General features: G+C 40.6%; 1 protein-coding gene across 2 annotated transcripts in view; it reads left to right on the top strand.

The window, feature by feature from the left end:
* Positions 1-349: 349 nt before the first annotated feature.
* The window catches only part of LOC115777548 (uncharacterized), a 35,962-nt gene continuing 19,360 nt past the window's right edge, over positions 350-16,951 (top strand). For both annotated transcript variants that reach the window (XM_030725481.1, XM_030725480.1), the window contains exons 1-2: positions 350-624; positions 9,014-9,825. In XM_030725481.1, coding sequence (XP_030581341.1) covers positions 546-624; positions 9,014-9,825 — 891 coding nt within the window. In that variant the 5' untranslated portion in view covers positions 350-545. The remainder of the gene's footprint in view (positions 625-9,013; positions 9,826-16,951) is intronic.

Raw genomic sequence — 16,951 nt, forward strand, 5'->3', positions numbered from 1 at the left:
CTCCTGGTCAGCACTGTTGGGTAACATTAGTTTTACAGTTAACTTGTTACATTACAAAATTGTTGCCATTAGAAAAAGTAATTTGTTGACTTCCATCCATTCCCTGCTGTTCAGCTTTTGACATCCACAGATCTGGTTTGCGTTCTTAAGCTGCGTGCACGCTGGAAGCCATTTGCTCATCGTACACCGCTTTGAAGCTGATGTCTGGGTGCTTGTGGACATTCCCCCTCTGGCTGTCTACCCCTCCTCCTCCTCCTCCTCCTCCTCCCATGACTGTGAATGCTGCTGCTTGAGCCCAGCCCCTCCTCAGCTTTAGGAACTGCTCTTACTCACAGGCACAGAAGCGCCACAGCAAAAAGACACAGGGATCATGATCCTGCTTCCACACCGAATCCTCCAACAACAGACACGTTTTCCACGGCTGATCTTCAGAATACACCCTTAAAGCACCATGAGGGATCTCTAAGGACTATTTTCTTTCTTTCTTCTTTCCTTTTTGAAGCACACATTTGAGTTTTCTGAAATTCAAAACTTGCTACAGCAACATGAGTGTGAAGAGGAAAAAGGCAGGACTGGTCATCAGCTGGCAGAAGTCATTTTCCATCCTGGCACCTTGGAGGAAAGGTAAGGTCATCTTATGTGTGAGTTACCAGTGGTTTAGCATTCCTGTGTGTTGTGTGTTTCTTCTAATCCCCGATGAAACGTATCCTTATTCTCTGATAGCATTTAGAGCTCTGAGCGTGTCTGTGCCGTGCTTTGTACTGTGGGTCACTGACAGTTTCATTTAAAAAGTGTGAAAAGCCTCAGAGGTTACCTTGATTGGGAGGGAACAGGTTGTTAGTCAGGCATAAAATAAAAACCTTTAAGACCTGATCTTGCATCTTTTCTAATCATAAAACTTTGTCTTATTTCATTTGTAGAAGAAGGTTGAATGAAAGCTGAGAGTTGTCAAATCTGCTCTAATTGGCCCAGCATAAACTTAAACAGCATACTTCCTCCTCCATCTGCCATGAGAGATGTCACTGACTTTGTTCCTCAGCTGGTTCTGTAGATCGTAGATGATGTGCTGCTGTTTGAGATCTTTCAGCCTGCTTCACTTTATCAGACAGCTTCTATTTAAGGGATTCAGCAGTCTGACAGTAATCAGGCCTGGGTAGATTTTTACCTTTAATTAATAAAATCACAATTTATAAAGTGCATTTTATATTTACTCAGGTTATTTTTCTTTGTTTGATGATATGAAACATGTAAGTGTGTCAAATAAGAAAAGGGAAAAAAATCGGGGGGGGGGGGGGGGGGGGGGGCATACTTTTTCACAGCACTGCACTGTATGTGTGATCAAAACTGTGAATTCAGTTCAATCTCATTGTATTTATATCACAACAGTCACCCTGAGGCACTTTATATTAATAAGGTAAAGCCCTACAATAATTATAATGTAATAAATGTGAGCATTTTGTTTTCACACATTAAAGCAGCCTGTGATGAATGATTTATCTCAGAGGCACATTATTAGTTTTGAACTTTCTGGGTTTTCTGGTGTTGTTTGTTTGTTTTTGGGTGGGGGGGGGGGGGGGGGGGGGGGGGGCTCTTGTTAAATTATTATGGCAAATGTGCTGGCAGCACTGAATATTTTACTACACTGTAACTGAAATGTCAGCCTATCCCAGTACCAGTAGCTTCAGTAATTGTAACACATTCATGAACGATCCCTGTTTCAAGTAGACCTCAGGGGGTCACAAGCCTGGATAAATGGGAGCGGTGTGTCAGGAAGGACAGTCTGTGGTGACCCACTGGGAAATAAGGAATCTTACTAATCCTTGTTAATGTTTCTTTGTTCATATATTTTCCCCTATTTGTTTGTGTAATAAGATCTTAAACCTCATCGATGCTGCTGTGAGGAAGCCACTGACACTCTGCTTGATACCAGTTATATTGTTTGCCAAGAAGAGGGCTCTTGTAAAGATAACACACTGTTGATAGTGCAGCAGGCTGCAGTGTTTTAGTGCCGGGTTCTTGTGTCAAAGGTCTCTTTACCTCTCTGCTTCAGCTCAGGGAGGAGGAATAGATGGGTTGAGGAGCTGAACACGGCATTTCTCCAAACTGTAGCAAAACATTACCGATAGAAATCTGATGTGTTTGTTTCACAAGGAAACAGAACATTTGGAGTAAAGGTGCATCCATAAATCTCACATTTGCTGACTAATAGACAGGAGTACAGTGCAGAGAGGGGTCACACTGCTCAGACATCAGGCATTAAAGTTGCAAAGGTGAGTGAAATGTGTGACACATACAAAGAAGAATAGATTTCACCCTCTGACTGACATCAAAGTTTTAGAGATTTGTTCTGATGAGGAATGTTGCCGGTGTGTCTGGATACTTAGTATCCAATCTTGTCTAGCTTTCTTGGTCAACATTAGTATTTATCATCGTGATTTTACTTTGTGCCAGTTTGCAGTTTAAACTTTCCACAGCAAATGTGACAGAAAACAGTGTGAGAGTGAGGATGGAAGCTGCTTCCCTATTCCTGAAGAGAAGCAGGGAAGCAGCTTTCATACTCACATCATGGAGAAGAATAGAAAGTAATAAAAATCTAGCATTGCATCTCTTTGTAGTCTTTAATGGCCCAACAATTTCATTGTACTAGAAGCTGGAGCACTGCCCAAACACTGTATAACAGACCGACCCTCAGAAAACAATCAGTTTATTAACCAAAACTGCTCTTCCTTTCTTTCTAACACCCCAAACAGGAAGTAAAATAACAACAAACAGGGTTGTTGTTGTTGTTGTTTTTCCCAGTGATTGCTTTTATTTTGAATACTTGAGTTGTGTTTGAGTGACAGATGTGAGCTATTTTGTTCTGTGGCTCAAGGTGACGGCAGTTCTCCATGTTTTTGATAGTCGGTTTGAAGAAATCCTGAAAAATTGCTCATTTGTTATATATTTATAATATGTGTGACTGCTGGAAAGCTCAAAATGTAATTTTAAGGACTAAACACTGTGACTAATTTTCATAAAGGTGATCCAGGTCCACCGCAGAAATGGGACAGATTAATGGAGAGATTAATGGGAGGAGTTTGGTGCTCCTGCACATTCTTGTCTTATCTTAATGGCTTTTGATAAGACAGGGCCCCACTGACTTTGATACAGACAAGAAGTCTGGGTATCATGGATTGATGGCACCATAGTCAAGAAAGTAGTGGAAAAATAACAGGGACCCCAGCTGGGCAGCAGATACAAAATCAAACATGCTACCAGCTGGATTTCCTCCCCTCACTGCACAGTTCATCTGTGTACTGATTTATTCTCTGCATGTCTGACTGCAGATAAACTGCATATGGAATTCTTACTGGGATGAGATGGATTTCTGAGCTGGTTGGATACAAACTTTAAAAAATGTTGTGATGAATGCTGAGTAGCCTGGGGTAGCTGTGGAAGCAGCGCCGGTCGTCTACCAATCAGGAGGTCAGAGGTTGGTGTTCTGTATGTAAGTTTAAAAGGTGATGTCAGGGACCTTGCTTTTGTTTGTGGTGCTTTGGTCTGTTAAAGTGTTACATATTTATTCAGAATCTATATACCTGCTGCAAAGCTTTGTAACAATTTAATCAATTAAGAACTGAAGACAGTCATTAGAGGCACTCATCTCCAGCAGGTTCTATGCAGTTACACCTGATGGTTGTCTTGTTGACAAACAGAAAGCAGACACTGATAATATTCCTGCACCTCGGCTCCAAACCCGGCAGACCCGCCTTCCTAATACAACAAACAGCTCCTGGCTGCTTCACCTAAACCTCTTTGCTGCAGCTCCAGATGATCAATGGTCAGTGGGACCACCCACAGTGGCACTGACACACACACACACACACACACACCACAGCAGGGATGTAAAAATAGTTGTCTTGTCACAGCCTGTTTGTGACCTCGTGTGCTCAGAGGACAACTGAAGCAACAGCTAAGCCCAAAGAGTCTCCACATGCCTGAGACAAACCCGGTCCTCTGCACTGAGACAGTCAGAGGGGGAAGCCTCAGGAATGCTACTCTTTATAAGAGCCTGTGCAGCCTGACACTGACTTCATGAGAAGAACTACTGGAAAAACAAGCACTTCAGTTAAGGATGTGTTATAATTATTGCATATGAATCTGTATGAATCTGCATTTCAGCTACTTTTGCTTGGAGCCATCTTATTATACATAAGATGTAGGATAGTGTCAATCAAAAACAAATCAGCATGCTTTCAGAAATAAATATTCTTTTTATAAATAAGTCCGACTCGAGTCCCTAAAATGGAACCAGATTTTCGCTCTCATGAACCGTTTTTGTTGCTACTGCAGGAAATGTAAGTTTGGAAAACCTGCAGATTAAGCAAAACAACACAAACTTTATTTTCTTACAGTTTTCTGTGAAGAACGTCTGACTCCATAACACCCCAGTGATGTTTATGCATTTCTGTTCTTAGATGGATTTAACGGGTGCCCGGGTGGCTTAGTGGTGAAGCCAGCGACCACGTATATATGCCGCGTTGCGGTGCGGGCGGCGCAGGTTTGAGACCCGGCCTGTCGCCAATTTGCCCACGGGTCTTCCCCTGTATCTTTCCCCCATTTCCTGTCTCTCTCCACTGCTGATAAAAAAAAAACAGTTAAATCAGTTAAAGTTATCTCCTGGTCATGATGCAGCATCAGCTGAGACCTTGATTACACTACTTTGGTCCTCTGGAGTTGCAGTGACGTAAACATCATGATCAGACTGTGAGTGTGCAGATCACTCTGAGACAGGATGCTTGATCGAACATCTCTGAGCTGTGTTTTTCCTCTTGTCTTTAAGGCAGCTCAGAGCTTTGTTCTCAGGGTCTGCAGGCCTACAGCATCCAGAGAGGGTGGCAGGGCAATCTGCTCACTCAGCTTTAACACCTTCAGTCCTGAAAACTCAGATTTTTTAAGTACTCACATGAAAATTCATCAGAATGAGAAATGAATGTGATGGGAAACTGTTTTAGGATGAGTGTGGGCAGGGGCAGAGATGGTGGACTGTCTGTAATTACATGTTGTCGGGTTTAGTCAGACACAGAGAAACAGGCTGAGTCAGCAGTGAATTATAGGACAGAGTATCTGTTTGTGTTGTTTGGCTGCGATGAGGACAGCTGGATGAAGGTGACACCTGTGCAGCTGACAGTGATTTCAGGGAGAGACCTGTAGGGATGCGTGGGGATTGTTTCACAATGGCCAGAAGTCAGATTACATGGCTGAGTTGGCCAGATGACTTCAGCGTGTAATTACACTCAACCCTTTTTGTGAGCTGGTGATTCACGTGATCAAGCACACACCGAGAACAGATGAAGAAAATAAGAGTGAGACTCAGAATGGCAGCGAGTACAAACCAGTATCTGATGTTATTCTTTTAACCAGAACCTGTACACTTATATCCCACATTTTTCACTCTCACATTATTTGTTTCTGGAAATAAATTCTTGAACTGAAAGCAGATCAGCTGCTATTTGACAGACAGACACTGCAGAGGAGCTACAACCAAGTAACCTGCCAACCTGGAGCATTTGGGCTCTGCCTTACCTTCCTCCCACTGCTTCAGGCTAACATTGGCTCATTGGATGTTTGACAGATTGCTTGCTCTTTAGTACATAAAGTGCTGTCTAGTACTGCTGTACACAGTGCAACATGTCTGATCAGGAGTTTCACTGAGTTTTGTCATGAAACACTGAATATTTCCTTTTATGGTGGAAGCAGGAATGGATCAGTGTCCACGTCCTGCTCTCTGCTGCACAAACAGGCATAAGCTGACACTCGTATATCCACAGGGTGTAACAGCTCACCACAGGGGGGCCTGTTACACCCTGTGGGGAGCTGTAACCCTGATAAAAATGTTTAAGGGCTTTGACACTGATCTTAATTTTAAATACATCAAAACAGAAAAATTAATTCAATTCAAATGAATTTTCTTTATATTTGGCAGTTCACAAGAACAGTCATCTCGAGGTGGTTAATTATCAGTGATGGCATAGTTACCTTGAAAAAGTCATCTGATTACTCCTTTAAAAAAAATAACTTAGTTACTTTACTGATTATTTAATTTTAGAAGTAACTAAGTTAGATTACAAGTTACATTATTAGTTACATTTAACAGCAGCTGGTGTTGTGCCAAAAACTGATTTCTGGTATTTGCCAGAAAATGATTGCTTGTATTTAAACGGCTGTAAATGACTTGTTACTAAGTAACTTGTTACTAAGTAACATGTTACTGACATCACTGTTTATAATGTTGGGCTATGACCCAACAACAAGCAATGGTGGAAAGGAACCAGGCTCAGTGAGGGGCAGCCATAGCTGGTCAGGGAGTGAGGGGAGAGTGAGAGAAAAAAAGGAGCTCTTAGAAACACCATTCATGTAATTAAGAAGCTGTTAGACAAAACAGCTGCTGCTCTACCTACCTCAATGACAGGCCTGAAAGAACACACACAAGTCACCTAAAAACACAACAGCCTACGAGCTGCTACAGGTCTTGGAGTCATTTTTGACCAGGATATGTCCTTCCATGCACATATTGAACAAATATGTAGGACTGATTTTTTGCATTTGTGCAATATTTCTAAAATTAGAAACATCCTTTCTCAGAGTGATGCTGAAAAGCTAATTCATGCATTTATTACTTCTAGGCTGGACTATTGTAATTCATTATTATCAGGCTGTCCTAAAAGCTCCCTGAAAAGCCTTCAGCTGATCCAAAATGCTGCAGCTAGAGTACTGACAGGGACTAGAAAGAGAGAGCAGATTTCTCCCATATTGGCTTCTCTTCATTGGCTCCCTGTTAAATCTAGAATAGAATTTAAAATCCTTCTCCTCACATACAAGGTCTTGAATAATCAGGCCCCATCTTATCTTAAAGACCTCATAGTACCATATCACCCCAACAGAGCACATAAATAGTACATCTTTCCATTTTGTTTATACCCCACTCTGTATTTAATCATTAGTTATTATTCTTAATCCCTGGCTCTCTTCCACAGTGTTTTTTATCCTGTCATTCTTGTCTCACATAAATATAATTCAATTCTGTATAGAGCTGATATTGGGGTTAAAAACTGTAAAAATGACTCTGAATTTTACATGTAAATGGTTCCAGTTTATCAAAGTTCATGTGTGTTTGAAAATAATCTCTTCCTGTCAGGTTCTGTCTGTTTTACCGCGTTCTCCACCTCTGACAGTGTCACATACCTTTTAACTAACAGACACATTTTCTGACAAACTGTCAGGAAACTGTTTGTGTGTAATGTGCATGTTCATATTTAAATGTTCATGAATTGAAAGTGCCAGAACACCGTTCTGAATCATTGTGGCCGACGTTAACCTGTGAGAGTAAATAGCTTTTACTGCTACATCTGACTGCATAACACGCTGACTGTATTCTGGCTACTTTGTTGTCCTTACAGCAAAGATATGACAGAGAACTGTTTATTTTTTTCATCCCTCCTACATGGCTGTTACTGTCACGCAATTATGACTGCTGCTCTTAAGCCCTCTGAATTCCCCTTAATTCATATTGTTTTGTTTCTTTTTGGATGAGACTGATGCATAATTTGATGACTGTGGATGTTTGTGTATTTTAAGAGTCTGAGTTCAGCTGAGATCAGTGTGCAAACAGCAAACATGCCCTTTGGTTAAGTTCTTAGCTTTTGTGTTGGAAAGACACTGACATTGTTTATCTATGGAAGCGATGTGGGTCAGAGCCTCGAAAAGCTGATATCACACAGCCAATACTGTCAGTGTTTTCTTAGACCTGCTCCAATTCAACAGCAGTGTCTGAACAGCTGTGTTTGTCTTCCAGTTGTGGGTGTGTTGTTTTGTTTTTGTTAGTTCAGTTACTTTAAAATTAAAGTGAGATATTCTCTGATGAAAATAAACCCGACTTCCTGGTGTTTGTTGAGTCACAGTAATGGAGTTTCAGGCAAATATTGTCTTTTTCAGTATCAGTACAATCAAACCTTTTCACTCTGTGAGATTTATAATCCATCAGAAACATGAGTTCTTGAGTTTTTTCCAAGCATAAAGCAAAATACAGATTTGACAGTGCATGTGTACTGTTTATGTTTTAAAGATCCAGTTCACTATTAGTTATCTGATATGGACAAAATGAGTGAAGCACCTTTTACAATATTAACATACACTAAAAAATGATTATGATTAAATATCTGCCTGGTGTCATATAATCTCGATATTGTTCAAAGTACACACCACAGCATTAAATTCATTTCAGTTTGGCTTAAGCTCAGGGATTTCATGTTTTCCTTCATAGTATCAGAGTAATTACAGGCTGTGTGAAAGTCTTTCAAACTGGAAGTTTATGGATGCGTATGGGGGACACTGTTCCACAGAAACCACAGCACGAACCAGCCACAATGCCTTCAACGTGAACTGAAGTTCCAACCCATGAGTGCTCAGTGCTCATTATTACCAGCTGTAACAGAATAGCTGCATTTTGGGAGTCTCCTCGTTTATGAGTATTTGTGCGGTACTTTGTCCACAGATAAACAGACAGTTCAAATCAATTCAATTCATTTTTATTCATATAGAACCAAATCAAACAAACAGTCGCCTCGAGGTGCTTTGTATTGTGGGTAAAGACCCTACAATAATACAGAGAAAACCCAACAGTCAAAACGACCCCCTATGAGCAGCACTTGGTGACAGTGGGAAGGAAAAACTCCCTTTTAACAGGAAGAAACCTCCAGCAGAACCAGGCTCAGGGAGGGGGGGTCATCTGCTGAGGGGGGGCTGAAGGGAGAGAAACGACATGCTGTGGAAGAGAGCCAGAGATTAATATCAATTAATGATTAAATGCAGAGTGGAGTATAAACAAAGTAAATAAGGTGAATGAACATAAACAGTGCATCATGGGAACCCCCCAGCAGCAGAAAAGGATACATTCAGAAAATGGTTACTAAGTTCAGCATATACTGAAGGACAGTAGCAACAATAAATTTTTATTTATTCATTTTTTTAACAGGAAAAGGAGACAAAGACACACTACTGGACAGTGAAGTGGTCCTGACAAAAATGAAGCTTTTCAGCAACTTCCATGAAAGTCTCCTAAGGGCTGATGATGCTGTTTCCACCATCTCCACCGTGTCAGTTGCTGACCAGGAAAACTCTGATGCCAGTAAATTCTCTCAGGTGAATTCTCAACTTCATGAAAAGTCTGGGCTGCCTCAGATGAAGTCGGGCTCCAACTATCTGTCTGCCATTTTCTCAGAGACTCAGCTCCCAAGGTTGTACAAGTTTGAATCTGAGGACTCTGGAGTGGAGCTCCCCAGCGGAGCCAATTCTCCATCCACCCCAACAGGCTCTGAGCAGAGCTTTGTGGTCCACAGTCGAGAGTCTTCCTGTGACTCCTCCAATTTGAACTCTGAACCCACCATCCTCCCTGATAAACCTGTTGCAGATAAAAAGAGCCCTGAGATAAAACAGGCAACGGATGCAGTGGATAACAGTTTAAATACAGCACTGGATACTCAGGACAGTATGTTCATTCATTCAAATACACTCATTTCTTCAGCTATGACAGTAGAGTTGCACATAGGTGAGCACATGGACCAGTGCAGGGTTCCAGAAACAGGTCCTGAAGAAAATGAAGATCTTGGGGACACCACTCCTGTGACAGAAAGGACCTGCTCAGAGGACATGAGGTTTGGAAAGCAATACTTAATACAAAGCTCTGATGACATGATGAGCAAAACCTTTGAACCAGAGCCTATTAACCAGAGTGCCACCAGTGACAGCCTGGAGGAGTACATGGACAAATGCTGCAGACTTAGTGAGGTAAGAAAAAAAATAATTACGTAATATCAGCTGATCCTTCAGTGGACTTTATACGGGTGCAGGCTGAGCAGACTAACGTAGCCCAGATGTCTCAGATAGCCCAGATGTTTCTAGGCTAGATGGGCTTGGCATTTCACAATTTCCAAAATCAACTCTCCTGCATGAGCTAAGCTGACCCTTTTACTGGATATGTGCAACCACTTCTATTTTCTACAAAGGCTACACTTAGTTAGCGAATATATTATATTATATATGCTTATTAATAACTTGTCTTAATATCTTTAAGTGCTTTGAGGCGACTGTTCTGATTTGGTACTGTATAAATAAAACTGAATTGAATTGAATTGCAGTACTATTCAACATGGCACACTGAATACCTTAGTTTTACTTTTTTATATTATATTTTATGATAGGATAAAGGTGATCACTCAGAAAGACTTTGTAAGGATTTGCAGTGAAAAAAATCTGAACCAAAATGCCACAGAACAGGTTTCCTTTCATCGGTCAGCCACAATCCTGTATGTGTGAGCACTAAATGAACTGAAGAGCCTCAGACACGAGCTGCTGGGCCCTGCTGTCCAACTCACAACACTGAATCATACACACAGGTCCTATACTCACACTACACACCAGCTACACACAACTATACTCACACTACACACCAGCTACACACTAACTATACTCACACTACACTCCAGCTACACACTAACTATACTCACACTACACACCAGCTACACACCAACTATACTCACACTACACACCAGCTACACACCAGAAACACACTAACTATACTCACACTACACACAAGAAACACACCAACTATACTCACACAACTATACACAACTATAATCACACTACAAACTACAGACTAACTATACTCACACTACACACCAGCTTCACACAACTATACTCACACTACACTCCAGCTACACACTAACTATACTCACACTACACACCAGCTACACACAACTATACTCACACTACACTCCAGCTACACACCAACTATACTCACACTACACACCAGAAACACACTAACTATACTCACACTACACATCAGAAACACACAACTATACTCACACTACACACCAGCTACACACAACTATACTCACACTACACACCAGCTACACACCAACTATACTCACACTACACAACAGCTACACACTAACTATACTCACACTACACACCAGCTACACACAAACTATACTCACAGTACACTCCAGACACACTAAAATCTCTCACATTTTAAAACTCTGTCTTTGGCTACCGCCATTCTCACAACTTTCACCTGTCCCTCAGCAACCAAATGCCACACATTGCCATAGAATTTTTTATCGGTTGATGTGGTGCGTTTTTTCACCAATAGGAAAGGGGATGGCTCTCAAGCACTTTTTGCGAGCAACCATCCCATTTTTAGCATTTCTTCCTGCACCAAATGCGCATCGCACATGAGGGCAATATACAGGAAAGAGTGTAGCATAAATTATGAATCATAACTCTGCTTTTACTTGTTCTATGAACACAATTTTAAAACTGATACATAGTTTGATATCCACACATTCGACACAAGCTGAAAAAGAGACACACTGCGGATGCGTCCTGCTGCTACCTTAGCTTAAATCAATGATGTCATTTTGGATGCGTCCACTGACACCAGAAGGCCAAGGATGGGGGATTTTTTTCAAATTATCCTGGATTTTTTCTTTTTACAAATCCAATTATGACAGAAATTGAATTAGGTGATCTAAGGGTCACTGGCCATCTTTCGTGCTAATTTGGTATGAATTAGACTGGTAATATCTGTAATACTGTTACTGTAATACCGAGAGCTGGTAAAAACAGGTTTTCACATGTCTAACTACATGTCATCAATGTGCAAAAAGTAGGTGTGTGTGTGTGTGTGTGTGTGTGTGTGTGTGTGTGTGTGTGTGTGTGTGTGTGTGTGTGTGTGTGTGTGTATGTGTGTGTGTGTGTGTGTGGGTTTGCTTAGTGCCAACAGTGTTGAGTAAGAAAAATTATGGCTCCTCCAGACTTGGTAAAATCCCTTGTGGGTGAACTACAAAGATATTTTATGACCTCTGTCATTATCTGTAATTTTTAAATTGCCCCAGCCTCTATGTCTACCAGGTAATTGCATCACTGTAACTGATATTTTCTGTAGTGTGCTTATAAGTTTGATTAACACATGGAGGCCCAAGGTGTTTTTTTTAGTGTGTTAACAAAACAAACCAATCTGTATGAATGCTGCTGGATAAATTAAAATAAAAAACAAATGGTTAAACATGTTTGGATACAAATCTGTGTTCCCTAAGGAGAAAATGAATTCATTTATTATTTAATTTTAATTGATTTTTTTCTATTCTCTATCTATTCACTATACTTAAAAGTAACAATCACTCATCTAAAACAATCCAGCTGATGCTGGATTTTGGGGTAATTTTATCTGGATTAGGTTCCAAATTTCCTTTTTGATAAAGTTTATAGTTAACATTTGAGCACTATGCCACTACTGCCTGTCAGCTTTTGTCTATTCAGTCCTGTGATTTGTTTTGTCTTGTCTGATGTTTGGGGTCTCTGTGCTCCTTTTCTCTCACTTCTCTTTCCCCTCCCACTCAACTTGTGGTGGTAAAGAGCTGCACCTCTCCGAGCCTGGTTCTGCCTGTGATCCCTAATTGTTAAGTGGAAATTCTTCCTCCTACTGTTGCCAAGTGCTTGCTCACAGAAGACTATCTAATCATTGGGATTCTTTGTCAGTTTTTGTGGGGATTTTTTTCAGGTTTCAGAATTCATCACAGTACAGAAACAGCATTAGTGAAGGTTACCAATGATCTTCTTACAGCCTCTGACAGTGGACTCATCTCTGTTCTTGTCCTGTTGGACCTCAGTGCAGCTTTGATACTGTTGATCATAACATTTTATTACAGAGATTAGAGCTTGCTATAGGTATTAAAGGTGCTGCACTGCAGTGGTTTGAATCATATTTATCTCATAGACTCCAATTTGTTCATGTAAATGGGGAGTCTTCTTCACACACTAAGGTTAATTATGGAGTTCCACAGGGTTCTGTGCTAGGACCAATTTTATTTACATTATACATGCTTCCCTTAGGCAGTATTATTAGAAAGCATTGCATCAATTTTCATTGTTATGCAGAATATACTCAGCTTTATCTATCAATGAAGCCAGATGACACACATCAATGAGTTAAGCTGCAGGAATGTCTTAAAGACATAAAGGCCTGGATGACCTCTAATTTCCTGCTTCTAAATTCAGATCAAACTGAAATTCTTGTACTCGGCCCCACAAATCTTAGAAACATGGTGTCAAACCAGATACTTACTCTGGATTGGCCATTGTTTACCTACTCTCAGGATAATATAACATTATGACCATATTGTATTGGTCCCCCTTTTGCCAAAGCAGCCCTGACCCGTTGAGGTATGGACTCCACTAGACCCCTGAAGGTGTGCTGTGGTATCTGCACCAAGATGTTAGCAACAGATCCTTTAAGTCCTGGAAGCTGTGAGATGGGGCCTCCATGGATTGGACTTGTTTGTCCAGCACATCCTACAGATGCTCGACTGGATTGAGATTTGGGGAATTTGGAGGCCAAGTCAACACCTCAAATTCATTATTGTGCTCTTTCGAGGTCCTTACCTTACAAAATTAATTTACTGTGAGAAATGCATTTAAACCTTAACTGATAAGTGTATATTTGATTAATTTTATATTTTATTCATTTATTATTATTATTATTATTATTATTATTATTATTGATACTGCCAAGTATTGATTGTTGAGTTTATATAAAATCAATAAAGATATGTTTAAAAAATTTTGAGGAGGTTGTGCAACTACAGCCAGAATCTTGTCAATGTGTTTCATCCCTGTATTTAGATCAAATGCTGAAGTTACTGTAAACACTACAGCTGTTCCATCGCATCCTTTCCGTCTCTCTTCAAAGATGATGTCAAGCTTAAAGGCATTTCTGGAGACACAGCTTTTTTATGTCTGCCACATCAGTCAAACCTAAACACAAGAGCCTGCCAGCTCGCAGACAGCGTGCAGTGGGGAGGGCCTGCCTTACAGCTTTTTTATGAAGCCGCATGTCATGCAACACTTGTTCATCTGTGCTGGGGAACTGGAGATTTTTCTGGTGATACTGTCGCTGACCACGAGCTTCTCTCTCATTTGACCTCCTTGCTTTCCAAGTCCAGATCTTGGCAGTCTATGTGGACATATCAAATAGGTGTCAAATATCTCAAATTGCTCACATATTTAGCTAGATAAAGGCGCTTTGATAGTTTCGCAGTGACTTTAGGGGCCCAGCATGACTTCAGGAGTACATTACTGACAGACAGTATATTATTTTCACCTGTCACCACAACTAATAATGTAAATGCTTTCCCCTCTAAATAGGGACTCTGTAGTCCACAGTAAAGGGATAAAACCTGTGAGCACTTTGGACTGTCTCTGTGTTCACTCACATGCTATTCTCTCACTCTCTCTTCCTCTGTGTGTCATTAAATACAACAATCTCTACATGCCTCATGGGTCCAGAATTGGAGACATTCCTGAGTGCATTGCTGTCATATTTTCAACACTATCAAATAGATCTGTTTATCTGCATATCTGATCACTTGTATCCATTTCCAATGCATACCTCATCAGCACTAGTGTGAAATGCCATTAAAATAGAAGCCTGGATGCAGACAAACAGCCATACCAGTGTTTGTACTGGGAACATAACAATAGCAAACACCCTATAACCTGGATAAGTGCACTATAACCTTAAATTATGAACAGTATTCACAATCTGAAGTGTTTGTTGGGTATTATACTTACATATATACTAACATAACTTTATATAGATTCATCAAAAGAATAAGTCGTATACCAAAACTAACATTGGACCAAAAAAACACACAAGCCTACAGTTCCTCCCTGAGAGCTTTGAAAGATATACTGCAGAGCAGTGAGACAAAAACACTCTCTGTGTATGCTGAGAAGACTGCTGTTGGCTGCAACAGCAGTGTGTGATCTTCTAGTACCTTCCTCCCTATCTACATGCTCAGCACACACATCTGGTGTCTCATTCCTTTCTAGTAATGTCATGTTTGGGAAAGCATTTAGGATGAAGCACAGACAATGGAAATCTTAATAAATGAGTAGATTTAAATTTCCACAGAAATCTCTGAGGTTATTTTCTTATCATATTCAGAAGAAGGAAAAATTAAATCATAATCCGATGGCAACAGCAAAGGAACTTCAAACAGCTTTTTGTTTTTTAAAGAAAAATAGATCAATTCAATTCAAACTAGACCCTGCAGTAATAGAGATCCACCGATGCTCTATGAGCATCGGCTAGTGGGAAGGGAAAACTTCATTTTAATAGGCACAATTCTGTTGCCCAACCAGGCTCAGGGAGGGGCAGAGAAGACAGAAAAATTCCTTGAAATTTTTAAAACAAATTTCACCAATATTGAACTCAAGGTGAAGCACTTGTTATCAATATAAGTTTATGGTTGTGAAATTTGGGCAGTGATTGCAGATACAAGTGCCCAAACAGAGTTTCTTTTGGCTGAGGAAGTCAAGACATACTTTTTGGAGTCATGAGGAACCAGCAGGTTGGTTTGGGCATATCCCTCCAGAATTCCAGACACCATTCCATTCAATTCAATTCAATTTTATTTATATAACTCCAAATCACAACAAACTGTTGCCTCAAGGTGCTTTGTATTGTGGGTAAAGACCCTACAATAATACAGAGAAAACCCAACAGTCAAAACGACCCCCTATGAGCAGCACTTGGTGACAGTGGAAAGGAAAAACTCCCTTTTAACAGGAAGAAACCTCCAGCAGAACCAGGCTCAGGGAGGGGGGGTCATCTGCTGAGGGGGGGCTGAAGGGAGAGAAAAAAGACATGCTGTGGAAGAGAGCCAGAGATTAATATCAATTAATGATTAAATACAGAGTGGAGTATAAACAGAGTAAATAAGGTGAATGAAAAGAAACAGTGCATTACAAGAACCCCCCAGCAGACTAGGCCTATAGCAGCATAACTAAGGGAGGGTTCAGGGTCACCTGATCCAGCCCTAACTATAAGCTTGATCATAAAGGAAAGTTTTAAGCCTAATCTTAAAAACAGAGAGGGTGTCTGTCTCCTGAATCCAAGCTGGGAGCTGGTTCCACAGAAGAGGGACCTGAAAGCTGAAGGCTCTGCCTCCCATTCTACTCTTAAGTATCCTAGGAACCACAAGTAAGCCAGCAGTCTGAGAGAGAAGTGCTCTGTTGGGGTGATATGGTACTATGAGGTCTTTGAGATAAGATGGGGCCTGATTATTCAAGACCTTGTAGGTGAGGAGAAGGATTTTAAATTCTATTCTAGATTTAACAGGGAGCCAATGAAGAGAAGCCAATATGGGAGAAATATGCTCTCTCTTTCTAGTCCCTGTCATAATGATACTTAGTCAGAACCCCTTCCCAATTGTTTGATGCACAGGGAAGAGTTCTATAAGGAAGTATAAAACCTGAAGATGTCTACAGGAGGAAGATGGGATGGATGAGTCCTGTAGTTCTGCTTTTTTAGACATTCTTTGACTGTTATTCAGCAGGTGTCTTCTTATGTTCATAAATGTCATGGTTTTAGTTCAAATGCACCCTTTCATAACACATTATAAGCAACAAGTTATAAAACAAACCTCTCCATCTGGGGTGGGGTGGGGGGTGTCACAGTGATGAGTCCCACTCCCATCTCTCGGTGTGTATTTCACACACTGAGACACTTCTACTGAAGTCTATGCACATCGTATAATTACACTAAAGGAGTTCCCACTGCATTAAAATGTGCCAAGGGACCTGAGTATATATTTCTTTCAGTTTTTAAACCATGATATGCATTTTCTACTTCAGATGTCTTTTAGCTATATCATATACATGAGCCTAATGTGACAAAATGACAGTAATATGTAACTGATATGCTACAAAATGCTCTTGGCTTCTTTCTAATATGAAGGTTTCACTGATATTTCTCCTAAAGCTAGTGTGGACTGTGGGATTCCTGATCTGACATCAGCGGCTGATGTTCTGTAATTTAGTTATCCAAACTTGCATTTGTTCTCGTGTCAGA

The sequence above is a fragment of the Archocentrus centrarchus genome, unplaced genomic scaffold (assembly GCF_007364275.1).
Source record: "Archocentrus centrarchus isolate MPI-CPG fArcCen1 unplaced genomic scaffold, fArcCen1 scaffold_55_ctg1, whole genome shotgun sequence".
NCBI classification, from domain to species: Eukaryota; Metazoa; Chordata; class Actinopteri; order Cichliformes; family Cichlidae; genus Archocentrus; species Archocentrus centrarchus.